The sequence below is a fragment of the Podarcis bocagei genome, assembly GCF_964188305.1.
Source record: "Podarcis bocagei genome assembly, chromosome: 8".
NCBI classification, from domain to species: Eukaryota; Metazoa; Chordata; class Lepidosauria; order Squamata; family Lacertidae; genus Podarcis; species Podarcis bocagei.
The window spans coordinates 31495444-31517193 of record NC_138133.1 but is presented as its reverse complement, the minus strand read 5'-3'; the positions used below and the strand labels follow the sequence as shown (position 1 = coordinate 31517193).

General features: G+C 38.3%; 2 protein-coding genes and 1 long non-coding RNA gene across 4 annotated transcripts in view; 1 reads left to right on the top strand and 2 right to left on the bottom strand.

Annotated features, from left to right (window-relative positions):
* Positions 1-6665, bottom strand: part of RNF144B (ring finger protein 144B) — a 76262-nt gene extending 69597 nt beyond the window's left edge. Inside the window, exons 1-3 of one of the 2 annotated variants that reach the window (XM_081206582.1) lie at positions 6543-6665; positions 5222-5341; positions 3232-3360 (exon numbers count right to left, since the gene is read on the bottom strand). In XM_081206582.1, coding sequence (XP_081062708.1) covers positions 3232-3247 — 16 coding nt within the window. In that variant the 5' untranslated portion in view covers positions 3248-3360; positions 5222-5341; positions 6543-6665. The remainder of the gene's footprint in view (positions 1-3231; positions 3361-5221; positions 5342-6542) is intronic. The other variant, XM_081206584.1, reaches the window with a different exon arrangement.
* On the top strand, positions 6541-21517 carry DEK (DEK proto-oncogene). The gene is made up of 11 exons (XM_081206559.1): positions 6541-6672; positions 8325-8459; positions 9925-10026; positions 10457-10566; positions 12547-12641; positions 13937-14057; positions 15544-15729; positions 16462-16597; positions 17506-17654; positions 19369-19437; positions 19818-21517. The coding sequence occupies exons 2-11, from the start codon at positions 8336-8338 to the stop codon at positions 19827-19829; spliced, it is 1104 nt and encodes a 367-aa protein (XP_081062685.1). The 5' UTR covers positions 6541-6672; positions 8325-8335; the 3' UTR covers positions 19830-21517.
* On the bottom strand, positions 18423-19362 carry LOC308594051. The gene is made up of 2 exons (XR_014011268.1): positions 19232-19362; positions 18423-19181 (listed from the first exon to the last, which is right to left on the bottom strand). It is a non-coding gene; the product is annotated as an uncharacterized lncRNA (long non-coding RNA).
* Positions 21518-21750: the final 233 nt, after the last annotated feature.

The window sequence follows — 21750 nt, the reverse complement described above, 5'->3', positions numbered from 1 at the left end:
CTGCAGTACTTTTACCTATAGTGTAATATGCAAGGACTTCACTGGGGAATCTATTTCCCTTGTTTATGTCCATGAAGAGGGGGGAATCACCTATTAAATTTCTTCTGGTCAAGCTGCTGGTAAAGGCACAGCTTACTTCCTCCAAGAAAGAAGATTGGTTCAAATGTTGCCCTTCCCAGTGAAGCTGCTGGGAAAAACCCTTCTGCTGCACATGATAAGAGCATCACAGTCACATTGTGAAGTTCTAGCTGGCATGTTATTTCAGGGTTCTTCCTTATGCAAAGTGTCCCTTTATCTCCTGTTATTCAAGCCTATGATCTAAGTCCATGACCCAACTTACAGCATTCCCATTTGGATTTCAGGGTTAAACTCCCAAGTGGAAAGAGTTCAGTCTGCTTTCCTCCAGGAGATACTGGGTTTACTATCTTGTGTGGGGAACACAGCTATTTATTTGGATGTGTGTATTCAGTCAGCTGAATTGTTGAGATCATGTCCTGAAATGGTGGTTATATTTATGCTTTTCAGTAGCTGCAAAGCATATTCTTTCATACTCTCATACTCTTTCATTAGTCAATGGGAAGAAGATATTTAGGCTGGGCTTCTCTCCTCAATTTTGCTGCAATTATAGGTCAAAGGAGGCCCAGTTTTTTTGTTGTTCAGCAATTAATCGTCTTACATCTTCACAGTAACAAACTCTGCATTTCATTACTGTTTAGCAAACCCCTAAACTATATAATCATCGTTCAAATGGGAGAGCATTTATCCTTGCTTATTTTAATGTGCTACATTCTGCACTGTTAAGTGAGCAAGATTTCAGTTCTTGACAGGTTGTATTCGTGGAGCTGGAGCAGAACCTGTTGACCATGTTATGCTGTACTGTAGCCTGTGTAGTAAGAGAGGTTAATTCTCCCTCTACTCCGAACTGCCCTGGGAATATGTCCTAATTTTGTATCATTCTGTTTAAGGGATGTTTCCTCCAGTGTTACTGAGAGGGTTGGAAAAACAATTTCTGACTTCAGTGCAGATTAGGAAAAGAGAGAGAGAGAGAAATGTGTGTTTGTATTTGTCTGTTTTTAATTGTTTTAATGAGCTATATGTTTTCTTTCCATACCAAATTTTATTTGCCTGTGACCACAATAAACAATTCATTCATTCACATTTGTGTTGTGCTGACCAAGCATGTGAACCAAAGTATATGTGATCTCCTTCCTGACACAACACCACCATGTGGATGTTCATATGATTGTGCTGACTTGTCTGGTAAACCCAGTACAAATAAAGAATAAATTAGGAAAATTAGAGAATAGTCATTGACCTGACCAAAATTTTACCGCAGTGGACTTTAAATATCCTCTTGATAGCAAAAAGAAAAATATTCTCACTTTGTTTCTTTTAGATGGAAAAGGATTTGATACCTTCCATAGTTAGCCTGGATAGTTAAATATTTGGCAAGTTATAGGAGCCTTGAAAAATAAATAAAGCAGAATAAGGACAAAAGTAGAGGTTCAGTGAGATTAGAGAAAATCTTGCCCTACAAACAGCAGGGAACAATGGCTGTGTTTGCCACAGATCCTGTATTTCCTGAAGAAATTAGCATCTTATCAACCACGCAACAAGAATATTGTTAATGGCAGTGGAAAACTGGATTTTTGTTAATGACTGTTAAAATGTATCGTGGGACTGTTAAACATATCATGCGATTCAATTACTTCCTTTTAAAAATAACAGGAAATAGCCTCAATTTTGCACATAAAAATAAAGAATATAAAAATACCCAGTTGAATAATAGCAAAGGGAACATGAATGAAGCTTGGATTGAAAACCATGAACAGAATAGAAGCCAAAAAGCAGGAACCCAAATGAATACAGGGAGTGGGAATGCTATTTTAGCATAGGAAGCCAGATATACCAGAAGATCTGCCTATCAATAAAAATACACCAAAGTCCAATTAATTGAACAGAACCTTCCTGGAGAACCCATGGAGCCAATGTTTCAAGAACTGCCTTCTGGAGCCAGCCATCATGTCTCCATTTCACCTGGTCTTTAAACCTTGTAACCAATGAATAGTGCACAAAATTGCTTTTTTTCTTCTCCCCATCAGTCTTCCTTTTGAATTGTCGTCTAGATTTTGAACCTGAAGGCAGGGACTGCCATTTTACTTAGCTCTGTAAACTGCTCTGAGTGCATTTTTCACTGAAGAGGTGCAAAAATGCTTCAAATAAATAAGAAATAAAGATAAAGGTACCCCTGCCCGTATGGGCCAGTTGTGTCCGACTCTAGGGTTGCGTGCTCATCTCGCTCTAGAGGCCGTGAGCCGGCGCTGTCCGAAGACACTTCCGGGTCACGTGGCCAGCGTGACGAAGCTGCAGCTCGCGAGCCAGTACCAGCGCAGCACACGGATCTAGTTTAATCCTTACAACAAACCTGTAATATTAGGATGAGAAAGAGTGGCTTGCCTAAGACAAGTTCTGGGCAGAGCAAGATTTGAGTGGGGAATTCCTGATCTCATTCTGTTAGCCACGATGAAACCAACATTCTTGTCTCAACAGTTCTGATGAAAATGAAAACTTCTCCACAATTCTGAAAATGTGTGACCCAAGACCTACATAACAAAAATAAACAGCTAAACGGGAACATGTATTTTTGCATGCTACAAGAAAATATAAATTTGGAAACTATTACCTTACATGCCATTACACTCCAGAGAAGTAATTTGTTTCCCCACCACAAACCTGATTTTAAGACTAATGTACAGTATGCATTTACTTTGTCAGATGTTAGGGTATGATAATATTTTGCAAGGAGATGGCTTGGTCTGGAAAATGTTCCAAAATGTATTTAACTTGTGGAGATCCGTGATGTCCTGATTAGGACTGAACAAGCAACTTTCTGGATCTCTTTAACTCAATAGCAAATTTTCACTAACTTCAACTGAACCACAAGTTTTTACTGTGTTTGCAGACTGGCAATGCTATGTTAATGGGTGTAGCTGCTTCAAGAAAACTGTGGTAAAAGAGTAACTGATCCTCTAGAAGGCATCATGCCCAACATGCAGAGTTGAACTAACACACACACACATCTCATCACCACAAATATGAAAGCAATGCCTCGCCATAGTGGTATAAAGCTGATGGTTTGCAGAAGGAAACTTGCAGGCAGAAATGTTCAGGAGACAGAAGATTAAATCCACAGTATGAATGACAATAAATAGGAAAAAGCCTAATATTTACCATTGTCCAGATGCATAGAGGGGAATCTCACCTTTCTCCTGTGCTTTGGCAGTTAATAGAGTTGCAAGCAGTCCAGGATTTCTTTTCACTGGTTACAGCTTGCTTCTTCTTTCAGAAATGCAGCCATTTCTTCCATGCAGCAGATAAAGAAACCAATGACAGCTTCAGGTAACGTCTCAAAAAATCTCTTTCTGCAACTACATAGTCCTTTTTAAACTCTCGTTTGCCTTCTATACTCCCTTTCACCCTAACTTATCACCCTTCTATATTTTCCAAAGGAGCTGCAGTTCAGAATCTGCATACCTCAGCAGTCTTAGGCAACCTATTACTGGGATTTCTTTGCCACATATATTTAGTTTGGGTAGTGAATAGTGCAATTGCTCCTCCAGCAACTGGCCTAGTCTGAAGAGGGGTTTTACAACTGTAACGGTCTGCTCACTGCAATTGATACAGGCAGTTTGTGTCAGAAGGCACCACCTCCTCCTCCTCCTCTTCCTACAAAAGGCAAATTCATTCTGCATTTCAAGAGTAGAGTGTTAGAAAGAGTCTGTCTCTTAAGGACTGCCACAGCTACTGTGTGTTGGGGTGTGGAATAAGGAAGCTCAACCTCAAAAGAAAGGAATCCTGTGTACTCACTGCATTTAATATATATCCAACAAATATTTAATATATGGATACTCATAAGAACTGCACAAAAAAACAGAATGGACCTGTAAAACATAGTTATATCTGTTCTGAAATAAAAGAAACAAATCTGAAATATTCTTTGTCTGTAGTTTATAAATATAACCAGACTTACAGAGGAATATTATTGTAGTCAATTCACAGGTGATTTGATACAAATAAATGTGTACATATTTTTTACAGGCAACTTTCCCAGAATTAAGAGCATAAAGCTTGCAGGAACTTTAACATAAAAGAAGCCAGCCACTTTTTTGTTTAATTCATATCATGATTTGAACACCATACAAAGACATAATTAACTTCAAAATGCTATGAAGACTGATGCCATTGTATGAATCCAGCCTGGAAGAGAGGTTAGCATTTCCGATCCATCAAAGTCAATGAAATAAATACCATTCTAACGTTCTTAGATGCAACAGCAATCCATTATTTGATACCCTGGCTCGTCAATGAACCATTAGAACAAAGCAGTTTTCAAAGCTTAGGCATAATGGAAAACTGTGGTTAATTCCAAAGCAAAGGCTTCCAGATTACATGTGGAAGGGACAAGGGGGGAGTGTGTGAACACAAAGATTGTTCAGGCTCATTCTTATGTTTTGTAGCTATGACTGAACTAGACTTGTGTCTTATTATGTGAGACCAGCAACGTAACAATATATGAAGTCTCTGTATCGTGATTTTAAACTTTTGTTTCATCACAATACTCCTCAGTCTTTGAAGATGTAATAACATATTTATTAGCTTAGCTTTTTATTCCACAGTACCTAATCACTATCTACTGTCCTTGTTACTTTAGGCAGAGCTCCATTTACAGAGTTGCATGCTAGCATTCAAGATAACAGCAGCCTCTATCTGGAATTGTTCAGTTTTAGATTTTAGTTTTGTTTTTTACATACCCATCTTGATGTGTATTTTGCCCTTTGGACTGGAAGGAGGAGCTGGAGGTCAGTGGAATTTTCGCTAGTGTGTGCTCGATCCGTCAATAGTTAGAAGTAATATTTATTTTTAATTACATTTTTATAAACTTAGTGGATGTCAACAGAAACAAAACACATTTATTCCAACAATGAGAAATGTATCTCTGTTGTTCTCTGTAAGACATAATTCACCACGAATGGAAAGAATAACTGTTTCTAACAGCACAATCCTATTCAGAGGTGTGCAGTTCAGAGGGACTTAATCCTAGAAAGTAGGTATCAGACTACAGTGTGAATGGAGCCAAGTTTCATAGGTTTTATTATTTAAATAATAAATATTACAAAGAATTACTAACATGGTTTTTAACATGACCACTAGCCCACAGTACCTCTTACAGACTTCCTACAATTCTGCTGAGGATATTTCATGCATCTGTACATATTGCAGAATCTTCCATCTAATTTTACTTTCGAAGGCAGGGATATTGAAGACTGCATCATTTTGATACCTGTAAACAAAAGCACATGTGCCCAAGTAGATCAGACACACTCAGTGACATACATTGCACACAGGTGCATTGCCTTTCATTCACCCAATAACTTACCCATATACTATATCTATTCTACCCTGTTTTCTCTCTTGTGCTCCCATCTCTCCTCGAGAGTCCATTTACAGTGGTACCTCGGGTTAAGTACTTAATTCATTCCGGAGGTCTGTTCTTAACCTGAAACTGTTTTTAACCTGAAGAACCACTTTAGCTAATGGGGCCTCCTGCTGCTGCCGCGCTGCCAGAGCACAATTTCTGTTCTCATCCTGAAGCAAAGTTCTTAACCCGAGGTACTATTTCTGGGTTAGCAGAGGCTGTAACCTGAAGCGTATGTAACCTGAGGTACCACTGTATTGTAGTCTTTTAATATTGAAACTGGAAGGTTTTCAACGGAAATATGTTATTAATGTTATGAGTCACAGTGGGGATTCTGGTAAAAAAGCAGTATACAAATCTAAATAGAAATAAAATAAATAGTTGATTCCAATCCTGAACGCGGCTGTAGGAGAAGCATAGTATTTAATGTATTTTTAATATTTTGTTGGAAGCCACCCAGTGGCTGGGAAAACCCAGCCAGATGGGCCGGGTATAAATAATAAATTGTTGTTGTTGTTGGTAGATTTTACAGATCGGTGGCAATATGGACACGGGGTTTTCTCTCTATGCTTAGTGCGCCTGAGCTGGCAGAAGAACCAGAGCTCTCATTGGGCTGCACTCTGGTCCCTTTCCCCTTCAGGAGTTGCAAATGCGCTTTCGTCTTGCGGCCGCTTAAAAAAAAAAACACATTCGGACGGGCCCCCCAACCACAGCAGCAAGCATGCTCGAGGGCGCCACCATGGCAACTTCCGAACCGCCCCCGCCCTCAGTTGCACGCATGCGCCGTGGAGCTTTCCCCCTGCCAAACACAAAACCTCCCTTTCACCCAGTTCGCGGCGCGAGGCCTTTCCTTTCTGCCCGTCACTTTCTCAAAACCCCGCCTCCCAAGCCCGACGTCCCGAGCGCCGATTGGCCAGAGATTTCCCGCTTCCTTCTTCCCCTTTGACAACCCGCCATTTTGAAACGTTGTTGATTTTTATTTTTTTTCCTGGGGAAGAGTGAGCAACAGCCTCACGTCTGGTCCCGCCCCCCTCCTTAAGTCTCTACCAGCCGCTGCTCTTGTTACCTGAGGGGTGGTGAGGTTTTTCCCCCCTTTTATCTTTCCTTTCTCTTTTTTAAGAAAAACCGTGGCTGTGCGCCATCGCTGCTGCTGACACTTTCTCAGAAGTGCCCCGAGGTGTCCGTCTCGCGACGAGGTGAGTGTTCCGTTGCTCCCGGGATAACGGTCGAAGGCGAGGTCCTAACGGCCTGGGTGGCGGTTTCGAACGCCCAGGAAGCGACGTTTGTCGCGCGCAGCCCGCTCTGTGGAAACGGTTAAGGCGGCAGGGAGCCTCCTTGCTCGGAGCCTGACAGGATTTCTGTTCCCTCCGCCCGGCCTTGACGTCTCTTCAGCGTTTCCTGCCGGAATCCTCTCGCCTGACATTATTGCCCTTGTGGGGGGCTTAACCGTTTACTTATAGTGAGGGGCAGATTGAACACGGTGGGGCGGGCGGGATGAGGGCTACCACTCTTTCTCTGTCTTCTTCTGCCTCGGTCCCGAAAATCCTGGAGCTTATAAATCCTTAAGGAAGAGATGGTTGGAGCATGGAGTCGCGTTTGTTTTGCCAGCGGGATTCTTTCAAAATGTTCCGTTTTGCTCGGAGTTTCTGTCGTGCTAAAGCAAAAGCCAACGGAAACATTCCCCCAACAACAACAACCCGTATTCCAAAAACGTCACTGCTTTAGTTTGTTTTAGGAAGAAGGAAGAACGGCAGTCCTAGAAAGACCAGCAGGAGTTTGAATAGAGCCCACTTGTTCGGATGCATAAAGTGGCTTCCGTGTGCTGGTGGTTTTTTATAGGTGTATGTAAAAGTTTAAATAGAAACTTCACATAATGGGGTGAAAAACAGTACAGTACTGTCTGCTGCATGTTTTGTTTTGACCTCTGGGTGGGCTTCAGATATTTTTGGTTGAAGTGGGGATATGATCCAAGTTAGTGTTGGTGCATGGAAACATAAGACAGTTGTCATTCTACTACATACCTTATTTATGGGGCATCAAATTATGCCTGCACCACACTATTAACATAATGTGTGATCGTGTAGGATAGCAGATTTCCAAGTTGTTTGGATTGTTTACCTCCTTCCTTTTGTGAAATCTTGTTAAAAAGACATGCCATGTTCTGTTTAAGTCACTTGGGACCTTTATAACTAGGAATCCTTTATAACTAGGAAGCTCAAAATAATTTATGCAAAGTGCATACAGTTTATTTTGCAAGCACGTGTTCAGCTTGCATGCTTCAGTCAGTGTCCAATATTTGCATACTTCTGAACTTGGCCCCCAGAACTATTTCACTGGATTACAGGTAGTAAGTGTGGGTGTAAAAGCATGCGAAGACCATGAGGAATAAGTAGCCATACAGATCACAGGAACTTGACTCTTTCCTTCTTCAGATGCTGCCTCTATTTTTATGTCATTAAAACTAGTTTTTAGAAAGTTTCTTTTTAACAAAGGAGGCTATAGCTAGATTTGTGTAAAATTGCAGAGGATTAAACACTGTTATGTATAATCAGTTGTATGGGGGGAAATTCCTTCTCAGAAGAAGCAGTTGCTTACTCCCAACTTCCGTAAATGTTTTTTCATTTGTCCTTCAGCCCTAGCTTTTACTTTGCGGCATATTTATTAGCCATATGTTGTTGATGTAAACTTATAGTAAAACAGTCACACAACTGTTAATAATGTGGTATATGAGAACTTGCTGTTAAGGAGAATTCCTTTCTATGTTGCAAGAATGATGGAAGGGCACAAGGTCAAATGTTATTTTATAGCAGTCATATTGACATTATATTTCTCCTGTGTTTTCATGCAGAAGAACCAACCATGTCATCTGTAACTGAAAAAGATGGTTCACTGTCTGCTGAACAAACAGAAGAAAGAGAACCGGAAACTGAGGACAAAGTTGAAGATAGTGAAGAAGAGGAGGAGGACGAGGAGGAGGAAAAAGGTAGAAAAACGCTAATGTGAAGCAACACTAGAACTTTGCACTAAGCTAAATATTTAGGTCAAGGTGTATGTGCAGCAGGACATTTTAGAAAGCTCTCCAGATGTAGTCCCTTGCCCCCATCCAAGCAAAAACACTCTAGAATGGAGTCCAACATAATGTGAAAAGCTGCAGCTGGAAAGAAAAAGCACTTTCCCCTCAATGTCCAGTATTAGATGACACTGGAGATGAAACATTTTTACGGATGCATTTATGGAAAATTAGTTAAAAACAATCTTTGTAAAATTATATGCACACTCTTTTTAATAATGATAATAAAAAATAATAGCTCTTCTAACTGAGATCAAACTGTAACCTTCTGAGAAGATGTTTGGGTTGCTTTTTCTCTAGTAATTTAGAGCATTAATAAGTTATGGGCAGCTCTGCAGAGAGTACAGATGTGCTTGGGGCTCAGAAAAAGGTAGGAGAGCCAAGAAGTACAAGTAGGATAAAGTGGACAGTTTTGTATAGGTGATGGAGAATGAGCACTTCTTCACCTTCCTCTTATTTTTATATAGGAACAGTGATCTGTTCGTATGAACTTTATGTTGCATGTGAGTAGGGTTTTAAACGCACCTAGGTTACATGATTTGTTTATTTACTTGTATATTAGGCAAAATGGTGAGTTTAGTATTTGGAAATCAATAATCTGGTTTGATAGTCATTTTACAGTCTTTATACATATATATTACTGGATTGTAAGCTTTAGATAATTAGAGTTTAAATAGTTCTGTGCATAAATAAAGGTGACCTGGGCTGTTTCTCTTCCTCATTGTGTTTTGCATTATTCCAGTTCTGATGGTTACTTCCTTTGTTTCAGGGTTCAGATATTGAAAAGTATGATGAGTGGCTTGCTGATACTATTCCTATCTAGTTTCTCAATTTTAATTAGAATCTGTGTAGACATGTTTGTTCATAGAGGGACTAGTTTTTTGAGGTCAATATATATTTTATTAACATATACTTTCTGTGGGAACTAGCAAATATTTCTTGTTAGTTGGAGAATGAGGAATCAAGTTGAGTCAGTCGGGTATGTATGTAAAGTCTCCTTTCCAGAGCCAAACTTGAACACTTGTTCATAAGTTGCCATTACAACTCTTCTCAGTTACAATACTTCACAGTGCTTGGAGGAGTTTGTGTTTTCTTACGTGACTAGAGAAGGGCTGTTGTAGATTTATTTTAACAAGTAAAATAAGTACAACATTTAGCGAACCTTCAGAAATATTCCAGCCTGGAATTCCCTGTTTCAGAGTGTAAATTGCCACAGGTGTGGTGGCAAATCTGTAGTCCAAGCTTAATTTGCTACAGTTTTGGGTGTTCCCAGAATGTTTCTTAGAATATTAAATATGTACTTTTGATCTATAGGTCTGTTTTTTCTATATGGCAACTAACTGTGTTTCAAAATTTTATATATAATTGTCTATTTCAGAAAAGAGTCTCATTGTTGAAGGAAAAAGAGAGAAGAAAAAAGTAGAAAGATTGACCATGCAAGTTTCTTCATTACAGAAAGAACCTTTTACAATTACACCAGGCAAGTTATTTTTTGCATACTGTATATTGAGCATGAGTTATCTTTACATGTTTTTAAGTAGCAAGTACTTATAACTCATCTTGTTCCAAATAATTCCAAATACAAATAATACCAATTTTATTATTTATATACCACCCATCTGATTGGGTTGCATTGGAACCATTATTTCAAAATGTTGAAATTATTGTCTAAATTTAATTCAACACTTGACGGCCTTTCAAGCAGAAACATGTTAGGTAATCTTAAGGAGGACCCATACAATTTAAAACAAAAACCAAAAACATATCCACAGCCCCTGTCAAAAAATTATACAACAATCATTTAAATATATCTGACTGATAACTATAACCACCTCATAAGTGTAATCTAGTAACTATTAGTAAGTATTAATGTTGCTAAATAGACTAATGTAATACATTTTCCCTTTCAGGAAAGGGACAAAAACTTTGTGAAATTGAAAGAATACAGTACTTTTTAAGCAAGAAGAAAACAGATGAACTTCGAAATCTGCACAAACTTCTATACAACAGACCAGGCACAGTAAGCTTAGAAAACTATCAAATTTGTTTTGGAAAATGTCATGAAATACAGAATGGCCTTGTTTCTGAAGGCTGAGACTCTTTAAAGTCCTAAGATGAAAATAAATTCCATTTAAATCTGTGGAGTGGGCTTTCCAATAGCTGGTTTGTATTTGAAAACTACATTTCCAGGCCTTACTTGTGCTTCCTGGAATTATTAATTACATTATCTTTTGTCTTTGAGCTTTTGACCCTATACAAAGGGTACTTGAAACTCCCATCTGTTCAAAAACAATCTGCCATGTGGTGGTTACAGTGGAAATAAAGTGAATCTAAATAGCTCTTTGCCTTACAAAGCTGGATGTAGTCATTTGGATCCTATCCAGTGGATTTTGGAATGAAGTCTTTATACTTTAATTTGTCCATCCCCCCCTTTGAATATTCATTTTTTTCTCAATAATCCTGAGATTGATAAATGTAGAGTCTGCTGGTGCTAGAAGTTACTGGCACAATCCTGTCTTTGCTTGGGGCCTTAAGCCTGTTTTTGATTCTCACATTCCATCCTTGGTTTGTTTGAAATTGCTGCTAAAACAAGTGGCCCTGTAACAAAATATTGCATTGTGTAGTGCTCCTGTTCAGGGTTGCAGCCACATCACTTTCCAGGAAACTCCATTCTATTCTCCCTCCCTCAGATTTGCATTCTTCCACCACCACCACCTCCCAGTGGTCAGCATTCTATGGTTACTGGGTTGTTTTGGAGTCTTGCTTTTGCACACACACGTTTGCATGTAGACCTTGGTTTTCCCAAGCCCGCTGATACCTCCCTCTTGGGCATTAATAATACCATTTTGACTACATTAAAATCTACAAGAAGAATTTTATCTTTATCCAGCACTGCACATGTGGACTTCTGCTTCCTCAAGGACACTTGAGCTTCCTTCTCTCCTGCACCCCCCCTAAAATCTGCTCTGGGTTGTCCTCCAAGCCTCTGGAGCAGATTTTGAGGTCATGCAGGGGGAGAGAAGAAGTTGAACTTGTTGAAAGCAAGTTTGTTTTGCTCATGCATAGAAAGGCTTATATACATAGGATATAACAGGCCTTCTAATATACTTTGTCTATTACTATTCTAACATTTTTATTTGTAAAATGCTTAAGCTTATCTTGGTTATGAAGAGCAAAATTGCTTTATGAATTACTTTTTAGATACTTTAACTACCTGTATAATTTGTCAATTGAATCCAAATCTGTCTATATAGAAAACAGCTTCTATACAACATATTCCATACAAACTTACCAATATTTCAGTACATATTTTTACTTGTGTTTTGGTTTTTTTAAAAATAGTGTACCCTTTGTTTCTCATGAATGTGATTATTTGCAGTATGTAGCAGCTTGCTGTCTTACAGAAACTGAGGGAGGTTCTTCCTGAAAAATTCCTTATCAAATAAGGGTATATGAGCTGTTTTAACATTTGCTCTTATTTATTTCATACATAATTAGGTAGTTATATTCAAAGGTGAGCAAAAATTTATGTGCTAATCTTGTAGCCTTGTTTATAGGCTACAAATTTGCAGTGCTCCTTCAGCGGCAACTTGATGTTCACTGTGCTATCTGGCTGAGCACCCTTCCCAGCTTTACCTTTGAATTGATTCCATAATTATCATGTGTCAGAAGATCAGCACAACTGCCTCAACAATGCAGGGGCACTTTCCTCTCTTTCCTTACTGTACTGCACTGTGGTCTTCAAAGATAGGAAAGTGTTGCCTAGGTAACTGGAAGACTCTTCTGAAAAATGGTGATCATTGCAGCTGCAAATAGTCAGAGAAGCAACACCTTTGACGGTAAACTCAGTTTGTTTTTGGGAAATGTTGCATCCTGTTTCTCTTGAATTTTCTGTTGACGAAAACTTGTTCTAAGCCCTAGTTGAACTGCTTTGGATCAAGACCTGCCTGGTATAATGCAAATACCACTCTAAAATGCATGTTATTGTGTTCTGTTTTAGGTTGCTTCATTAAAGAAGAATGTGGGCCAGTTCAGTGGCTTTCCATTTGAAAAAGGAAGTGACCAATATAAGAAAAAGGAAGAGATGTTGAAAAAGTAACATTTTAAAACTTTTTAGTATGATCAAGTTTCATTATTAATGTTAATACATGCATTTTAAATCTTGAGCAGAGCAACTGCTTTAAGCCCTGTTTGCTATCCCTGCACATTTCAGTTAGTAACTTCAGTGTATTTCAAACCATATCCATAAACATTACTGAAGGATAGTTCTATATTACACATGTTAACATTTTATGTCTAAAATGAATGGGTTTACTGGTGCTGAATTTTTTCTAATTAACTACTTAGTTGAAGATACAAGTGAGTATCTTGTTCAATAAAATATTGCTATTTTCATGCACAAACTTGAGGTATGGTCTTGTGAAAGTTAAGCACATAAATATTGGTGATTTTTCTAATAGTTGAGTTACACATACTTAATTTTCCCCCTTGAAATGAAAAGCACTTAAACTTGCATACCTTTGGCTAAATTGTGCCCCCAACATTTAATTCAAACTTAAAATTCTCTGCCACCTTAATATTTGTGCAGAACTTTTGCAGTTATAAAAAGTATACAAGGAATACTGTATTTTGTGATGTGTTTTACGATATTCAGAATCTGTGGTTGCACATTTAGCAATGTCTTTTTCCTCCTGGCAGTTGGTATTTCCAATTTCCAGTGTAGTGCAATTTCCAGCACTTCCCTCTATGGAGAGGGCATAAGCTGCTACCAGTGTACTTAGGCTGACTTATGGTAAAGATGGCAACCCATAAAAGCTGCCCTTCCTTCCATTATCACGCAGACTCTTCTAGACAGTGGTGGTATAATCATGTTGGTAAATAGGGGTTGGCTGTAACTTCTGAAGGGTGAATTTTATTCCTGAGGGCCTGCACAGGTTTCTCAGTTGTTGCACCATTGATCTTTGCGTAAACTATAAAAGCTATACTGTGGCTTCTTTCTACTGACAAAAATTTGAGAAGGTGTTTAAATAAATGAATCCCAATACCCTTTGAACTCTGTCTTTGAATTCTGTCCTTAGCTGTAAAATATTTCCTACCTGCCTGCTTGGTATTTCTAGTTTTATTATAAGTACTGTTTTAATAAGATGGGACATGCAATCATTGAAGAAATATTGTCAAAATGTTGATTGCATTTCTGTGGTTTGTTTAATTTTTGTGAGTTGCCTTGAGTTTTGAAAAATCAAAAAGTGGAGTATAAATAATAAATTCATCAATTGTATGCTTGTAAGATATAGTTGAAAGCTCAGGTAGTCAACTAAACTATCTCTTTGCTCCTGTGTATTAAGATCAACTTTTATCAGCTATGTTTAATAAAGGGTATTTCTCTCTAGGTACAGAAATGCAATGCTGAAAAGTATATGTGAAGTTCTTGATTTGGAAAGATCAGGAGTTAATAGTGAATTGGTAGCCAGAATCCTAAACTTCTTAATGCATCCAAAACCTTCAGGCAAGGTAAGACGACATAATAATGAAGCTATATTTAGATTACATTTATCATCTTTGTGGTGATCCTGCTTTTTATGTAGAGTTGCTATTGCTGTCCCACGACAAACAGTTGTTGAGTTTTGTGTGGCTTGCGCCACCACAAAATCACACATATGCTTTGCTTGATTCATATATGCTCTTGAAGATGTAAGTAATATGACCACAATTCTATTAAGCCACTAGTGAACATCTTATTAGCTTCTTTATTATATATTATATGTTGTTCTTGTGGAAAATAAGAGAGATGGAAGAAGACAGTCAAACAGAACAAAGGCAGAGCTCAAGGGGAAAATGAACCGTAGCATTCTCCTTACAAGGAGTACTACAAGAGCACTAGGGTTTGATTGCACGTTAGTATCTCTTCTGAGGTTCTTTATACAGAGACCATGCCTAGCAGCTATTAAACATTTGTTACAGCGGAGGCCCTTTTAAAAACAAATATGCCATTTCTATTGAACTGTATATGAAAACACAAGTTTTCTTCCACGAGTTTTGAGACTGAGGCATTCAACCTGGAGTAAAAAGCTCAATAACAAATTATGTTCTCATTGCCTTACAGTATTAGGCAATATTACCTAACAAATTATTAAAAATGGAAAAGCAATGTCTCTGAATTTTGTGTTTCTGCTTCTCTGGAAAAGACAGACACCAACAGTCAGCGAGGCTGGCATCTGAAAACAAACAGAGAAAAAGATGTCTTTATTTATAGCACTGCCAGGAATACTGCAATAAGACTCTTCAAGTGGGGAGTGAAATCCTTCCTGAGCTTGTCACTGCTTTCCAGAATTTTCCTCTGGAACCACATTTGTGGAAGGTATTACCCATATATTTGGCATCAAACATGGCTCCTGTCATGGGAAACAAAAACTCAATGGCAGCATTGCACTTGCCAGTCTTCCATATTCAAGCTGCTGATTGATAGCTAAAATAAAAAGTGGAATCTGCAAGAAAACATTGCAAGTGCTGTTGTGCAATTCCATTCCCCCTCATTGGGCTATTTTGGGAGGATGTTCCCCTACTAAAGATCTTCAAATGAAGGATGGTATATAAATAAACAATTTTAACCCCCCCCCATAAAAAACTCAACAACTTTTGTGGCAACTTTAACTTATGCAAACTTTGGAGTCCCTCCAGATCTGCTAGTTCCTCATCTTCTACAGATATGATACTGTTTTGGCTACGTAAGAAATAGAACTCACAGTATGACCATCTTAAATAGAAGAAATACCTTCAATTGAATAATTACCCTCAAATAATACATGTATGTAATGTCTATAACTTCATTCTAAAAGAAACCTGTAATCTCATGGTACCTTTTCAAAATGACCATAGTAAAGGATAACACTTTGAAGGTGGTTAAGCTCTAAGCAATTACTTATCCCCTATAGAGTCTTATAAATAAATAGAGAGTTTTAAAACTATTTTGTTTGCCTCAATTTTTAATATTTAATAGCCATTGCCAAAATCCAAGAGAACACCTAACAAAAGTGGGAAAAAGGAACGCAGTAGCTCTGGAACAGCACGGAAAGGCAAGCGCACTAAATGTCCTGAGATCCTGTCAGATGAATCCAGTAGTGAGGAAGATGAAAAGAAAGAGAAAGAAGAATCATCTGAAGAAGATAAAGAAAGTGAAGAGGAGGTAGGATCTATTTGCAAACTATCCATGTTGAAGGCCAGCTACAGTAGGCTCTCTGATTTGCTTAAAGGGCATTGAGCTGAAGATGATAGGGTTATAGAGAAAAATATTTTCATTCCATAGACCTATTGACTTTTAAGATATTTGCTTAGTGATCAACAGACTTAAACTTGAAAGTAGTGACTAGATGCTGATAAAGTACAAAGACCTGTTTGCTAGAAGTGTGGATAGGAATGTACCATAGATTCATTGTTCTTCGCATAATTACTTGTTATTTTAGGGACAAAAATGCTTGGTGCTCGCCTCAAACAAAGGTACAGTTCTCAACAGAACTAGCTAACGCCTTTCAGCCTCACACCTTCATCACCCATTGCAACCTTACAGTGACAGCATACTAGCAATGGGACACTGTCACTATCTGCTGATGGCTTTTTTGGGGGGGGGGATTGACAAAAAAATGGTTAGCAGGCCAAACATAGCCAGTTCACTACCTTCACAAGGTACAAGGTAACTTTTTGTATCCCTGCAAAAGCAGAAAGGCATGTTCTCTTATAATGCAGGGGCATTATTAGAACTAGATACAAATAATGCAGTTACAAATAGCTTGCATGTGTATTTTGGCTTTGCTGCAAATAGTGCTTTCTAGCAATAAACTATGCTTTAGCAAGAAGCTTCATAGTGTTAGGAGTGTTTTATATTGTAATAGACTTTGATGCTCTCTTTATCACACCACAGCCACCTAAAAAGTCATCCAAAAAAGAAAAACCCAAGCAAAAGTCAGCTGTGAAAAGCAAAAAGGGCACAAAGAATGCTTACGTCAAGAAAGCAGATAGCAGCACAACCAAGAAGAATCAGAACAATTCCAAAAAAGGTGAACCTATCTTTCTGGGGTCCTGCGAGCAGACAGGGACAAGAACAGAAGAGTATATGCAAATACAATTATACATACTTACATAAAGTGTGGGGGGCCATAAAGATGGATGCTTTGTAACAAAGACAGAAAGGTGAATGGAAGCCTGTTTGACAGCAGGGCATTGTGGTAGAATGTTGGGAGGAGTGAGAGCAAGCGGCAGGTGAAGAGCGTCGGTTGAGAACAACAGTTTAAAAAGAGTGGCTGAAGAGACAAGGAGGAAATGAGAGGAAAGAAATGGTTAGAGTTAGCATGACTTTTAAGGAGAAGAGAGTTTTCTTAAGATAGGGCATTAGAACTGAGCGTTCTATATCAAGTGGCTGCTTTTTCTAGTTATTATGTTCCATAATATATGTGTGTTTTAACTGCCTGTTCTGGCCTGGTTGGATTTTAAGGTTAATACACATCACCCTACATACCTTGTGTGCATGCACTTAGTCATAGAAAGCCTGGACTCAGTAGAGTAGCTGAGTGACTGATCTAGTGACCTCCCTGGGACATGGCTTTGTAGGGACCCCAGGGAGGAGGTAGGTGGCAGCAACAACAACAACAGGGAAATGGCCAATGGTTTTAAGGGAGCAGGAGACCTTTAGTGGTAGGTAGAGTTGGGAGATCAAAGGTAACAAATAGGGGATATGCTGGGATATGTGAGCAGAGAGGGGAAACCACAACCCCATAAATAGTTTTTGAAACTTCTCTCCATTTCCAAAGAAGCTTGCTAGCTGGTCTTGGCAGCTGCCATTTGAAAAGCCCAAGTTCAAAAGTGCTTGAACACAACTAAGTCATTCAGTTTTTTGGTCCAGGTGAAAATGTTTAATTGGAAAGAAATCATTATCCACATTTTAATTGGAAAATATCTTTACATTTAGAAAGTGAGTCAGAGGATAGTTCGGATGATGAGCCTTTAATTAAAAAGTTGAAAAAGCCACCTACAGATGAAGAGCTGAAAGAAACAGTGAAGAAGCTTCTGGCCAATGCAAACCTAGAGGAAGTTACAATGAAACAAATTTGTAAAGAGGTACAGATTTATGACATTAGTTTTCCACTTTCGTTGTTTTGCTTGCAGTTTACAGCAGTAATGTGGGTTTTTCTGGAAAGTTTTCCTTTGCAAATTAGGGAAATTTGGAAAACTCCCTGTGGCCCTAAAAGCAGGAATGAGGAACCTTTTTCAGCAAAGGGCCATATTCCGAGTGGGGAACCTTCTGGGGGCCACTTGCCAGTGGTGGATGGTGCAATAGATGTAATTTTATATTTGTACAGAAGCATAGGGTACAGTCTGTCCAAACAAAATTCAAAGGTTTCTGCTCATATATCTTGATCCAGGCAAGCAAGGGACATTATAACATTTCAAGGACCCATTCAAAAGAGCTAGAGGAAGATGTGGTCTGGGGAGAGTAAATTGGAGATACCTGGGGAGTGATCTCATTTGCCATGTTAGTTTTCCTTGTACAGTGGTACCTCGGGTTACAGACTCCGCTAACCCAGAAATAGCACCTCGGGTTAAGAACTTTGCTTCAGGATGAGAACAGAAATCGTGTGGCAGTGGCACAGCGGCAGCAGGAGGCCCCATTAGCTAAAGTGGTACCTTGGGTTAAGAACAGTTTCAAGTTAAAAACGGACCTCCAGAATGAATTAAGTTCTTAACCCGAGATACCACTGTACTGCATTTTATATAGACACGAAACTGCCAACCTTGCCTAACGTTGATTTGCAGTTAGTATCCATTATTTGCTACTTTCACATTGTTAATTATCTGAAGAAAGATGAAGCGGTGAAGAGTTGTCTACCCCCCCCCCCCAATCACTGGTTTGCAGTTAGAAACCTTTAGAGTCAAATGTAAAAATGCATGCACATTTCATAAATTCTTATGCTTCTTGTTGGTGCAGGAAAAGACAAGTGAACTCAGTTTATGCTGTCTATTTTCCTTGGGGGCAGTCATAATCCCATTATCACAGTATGGTATAATTATACTAAACATAGTAAAATATATTTAGGTTAACCCCTGAAAGATAACTGGCATAGGTCGCATGTCACCCCCTATTTTCTCCAGATCCTGCTTTGCCTCCAAGGAGGCTCAGGGCAGGGCAATAAACAGTCCCTAGTCTGTCCTTGCAAAAAAACTCTGAAGGTTAGACTGAAAAACTGTGAGTGATCTAAGGGTTCTTCAAGATGGACCAGAGAACTGACTCTGGGTCTTCTCAGTCCTAATTTTGACACAAAAACGTCTATTTGGATATTATATCTACCTTTTATACCTCCCTTGCAATATCAAAGGTAAGGGAGATGCTTCAATTTAATAAACAAGCAATCTCTCCATTCTGGTACTCACATTTAAATTGCAAAAGGTGTATTAGACACTTCTACATGCATGGTGAGAGTCAGGTTAGAGAATAGAAATATTTGCAAGTAAGTACAGTATATAAGTCTATGTTATGTTGGAAAAGTGGAGTGGAGTCAGACATGACATACAAAGGATATGGTTAACTATGCTTTGAATATTTGACTTCTGTGGTGCAAACTGGGGGAGGGAACAATTTTAATGAGTCTTTAAAAAGCAGCCTCCCCAAATACAGCAGTCCCAATCCAGATTCATACCTTTCATGCCTGCTCTCAATGTATTTAAAAAACTAATGAGATACTGTTTGTGGTACAACCAGTTTGACCCTTGGTCATTGGGAGAATGTTCGGAATGTACTATTTGACTTACCTTTGTGTTAAATTGGTTGTTACAGGTGTATGAAAGCTATCCCAGTTATGACTTGTCTGACAGAAAAGTCTTCATCAAAAAGACTGTGAAAGAGGTAAATACTTGATCCATGAAATATCATGTGATGATCCAAATATTAAAAGCTGCTCTTTAAATTTGGAAATGTTGGGTACCTAGGAAGATCTCAGTTCCTGAAATTCCACCCAAATTTTACTCATTTATTATGCTTAGTTTCAACTCCGTAAATTTAAAGTAACTTTAAGATAGTCCCCCTTATCTAACGTTTCACAGTGTACCCTTAAAGGCCTGTAGTTCATCCTTAGCCATATTTACTTGGAAGTAAGTCCCATCAATTCCCCTGGAACTTCCTTCCAAGCAAGCTGTTAAAATGGCAGCCTTAGCAATGTGTTTGTGGGAAGTGGGATTTACAAAGTAGGTTAAAGATTAAAAGTACACAAACTCTTCTCTTTTTAGCTCATTTCATGATCTAATGGGAAGAAAACGAATGCTGCAGACTTGTTCCCGTGGATTTAAATATTTTACAAACACCAGCAAAACATTTTTTTAAATTTTTGTTTTGTTTCGCCCTTTTGGGTGGGCATAACATAGTATTTAGTCAGGGATGATTCTACTGGCTTAATGTTCTGAGTGTTAATGGAAATTACTTTAACTTTTAAAAATTGGATTTAATGCAATTCTTAGGTTTTTGCATGGCCATCAATGTTCCCTGCTTTTACTTTGTACATCATGGAATTTCTTTGTACAAGCAGATTTAATATAGCTATTGTAGGTTTTAGTGCATTGTAATGTAGAGAATTTTTAAAAAATCAGTTGATACGAAAACTGTTGTATCTGTATGTACACATGCTAACACTGTCAAATACTGCAGTATTGGGCATTACTTTTAATTTGAATACATACCATTCATTCAGGAAGAAGTCACATGTCCTGATCATGAATGCTCTAAATTATGCTATACTATCTTGCATGTGTAAGATATCTAAGAATTGTGAAGAGCATAGTAACTTGCAAATTGTTATTTTTGTACTTTTAAAAGCGTTCTGTTTGTATATATATGCTTAAAAACAGGTTGTTGGTTTTTTTAAAAAAAATCAGTGTGTTTTAGAAGATTTATGACCAGTGTCAGTGTTCAGGAATGAGGCTGAAATTAATTAGGAAACAAGTTTAACTAGCATTTAAAAAGATGGTGTTTCTTGCCTTATAAGGGAATAATTGCACTCATATTTTTCAGTGTTTAACTTGCTAGAGTGGACTACAGCTAATTTTGTTCCAAAGGCTTGACATGATACCCTACACCAAAGGGTGACAAACCTCTACCCTGTGGGTCTAATTAGGCCCAGCAGGGGACTGCTTCCAAATTATGCCCACTGGCCCAGCCCCACACATAACTGATGTCAAGTGAGAGGCAGGTAAAGGTGTAGCCTTCACTTTGAAGTACATTTCCCAACAGTTCTATTGAGCCTGCATACTGAAATAAATACATAGGAAAAACCAAAACAGCTTTGAGAATTGCAGTAAGTATAAGAATCTTCTCTGAAGGTATGAGCTAAGTTCATATGCAATTTTTGGTGTTCAGCTGTTCTAGAATCCCGATAAAATCAAGCTCCCTTATGGTAAGGAATAACTTCCATGATCTTTGTGGTATCCACTGGACAGGTTTCCTGTGTCTGTATCCAAAATTAGGTTATATTGAAAAATGAATAGGTGTTTAAATGTATTAATAGACACCTGCTGGTTTGATTCAGTGTAAGCTTTGAAATTTAAAACAGTTTTGCAGACAATTGTTCATGAAGTTTTATTTAATGAAAAGTTTCATGAAACTTTTTGTTAATGTGCACAAATGATCATGACTTAAAGCTCTCAATAAATGCCAAACAAGTATGTGTCATAATGTGAAATGTAACTAACCCCCTCCATTACTGTATTGATTATAAGTTCTGCTAATGTATTGTTCAGGAGTCAAAAGTCACAGACCTATGTTCTGAAACTAGTTGGCAACTAGTAAGTTGATCAATCTATCATTTTTACTGCTTTCTTTGCATGTGATCCTTTATATTAAGGCTGAGTGTAACTAAGTTTTGTATTCAATAAATGTCTTTAAGAAAAATGTATATTTTGATATTTTAATACATGTACAGTAAAAAAATGAAACAAAGGTGCCTGTTGTGTATCACCTTGCTTTATAAGATACAAGAGTATTCCAAACCCAAATGTTGAGGCGTAATCTGTGCTAGAGGTGTGAACACATCAAACCCTTACTTAACCTTGAGCAGATGTATGTCTGGATTATTATACAGGCAGTGACCATTTTAGGTGTGTCCGATTGACGCACAGTCACACACATGCTCATCGCTGCCAACTCCCAGAAGTGGCAGATGAGCTGTGG

Coding starts and splice junctions, on each gene's coding strand:
- DEK (XM_081206559.1), top strand. CDS start 8,336: ATGTCATCTGTAACTGAAAAAGATGGTTCACTGTCTGCTGAACAAACA. Junction 12,642..13,936: donor AAGGAAGAGATGTTGAAAAA/GTAACATTTTAA, acceptor ATTTCTCTCTAG/GTACAGAAATGCAATGCTGA. Junction 15,730..16,461: donor ATAAAGAAAGTGAAGAGGAG/GTAGGATCTATT, acceptor ATCACACCACAG/CCACCTAAAAAGTCATCCAA.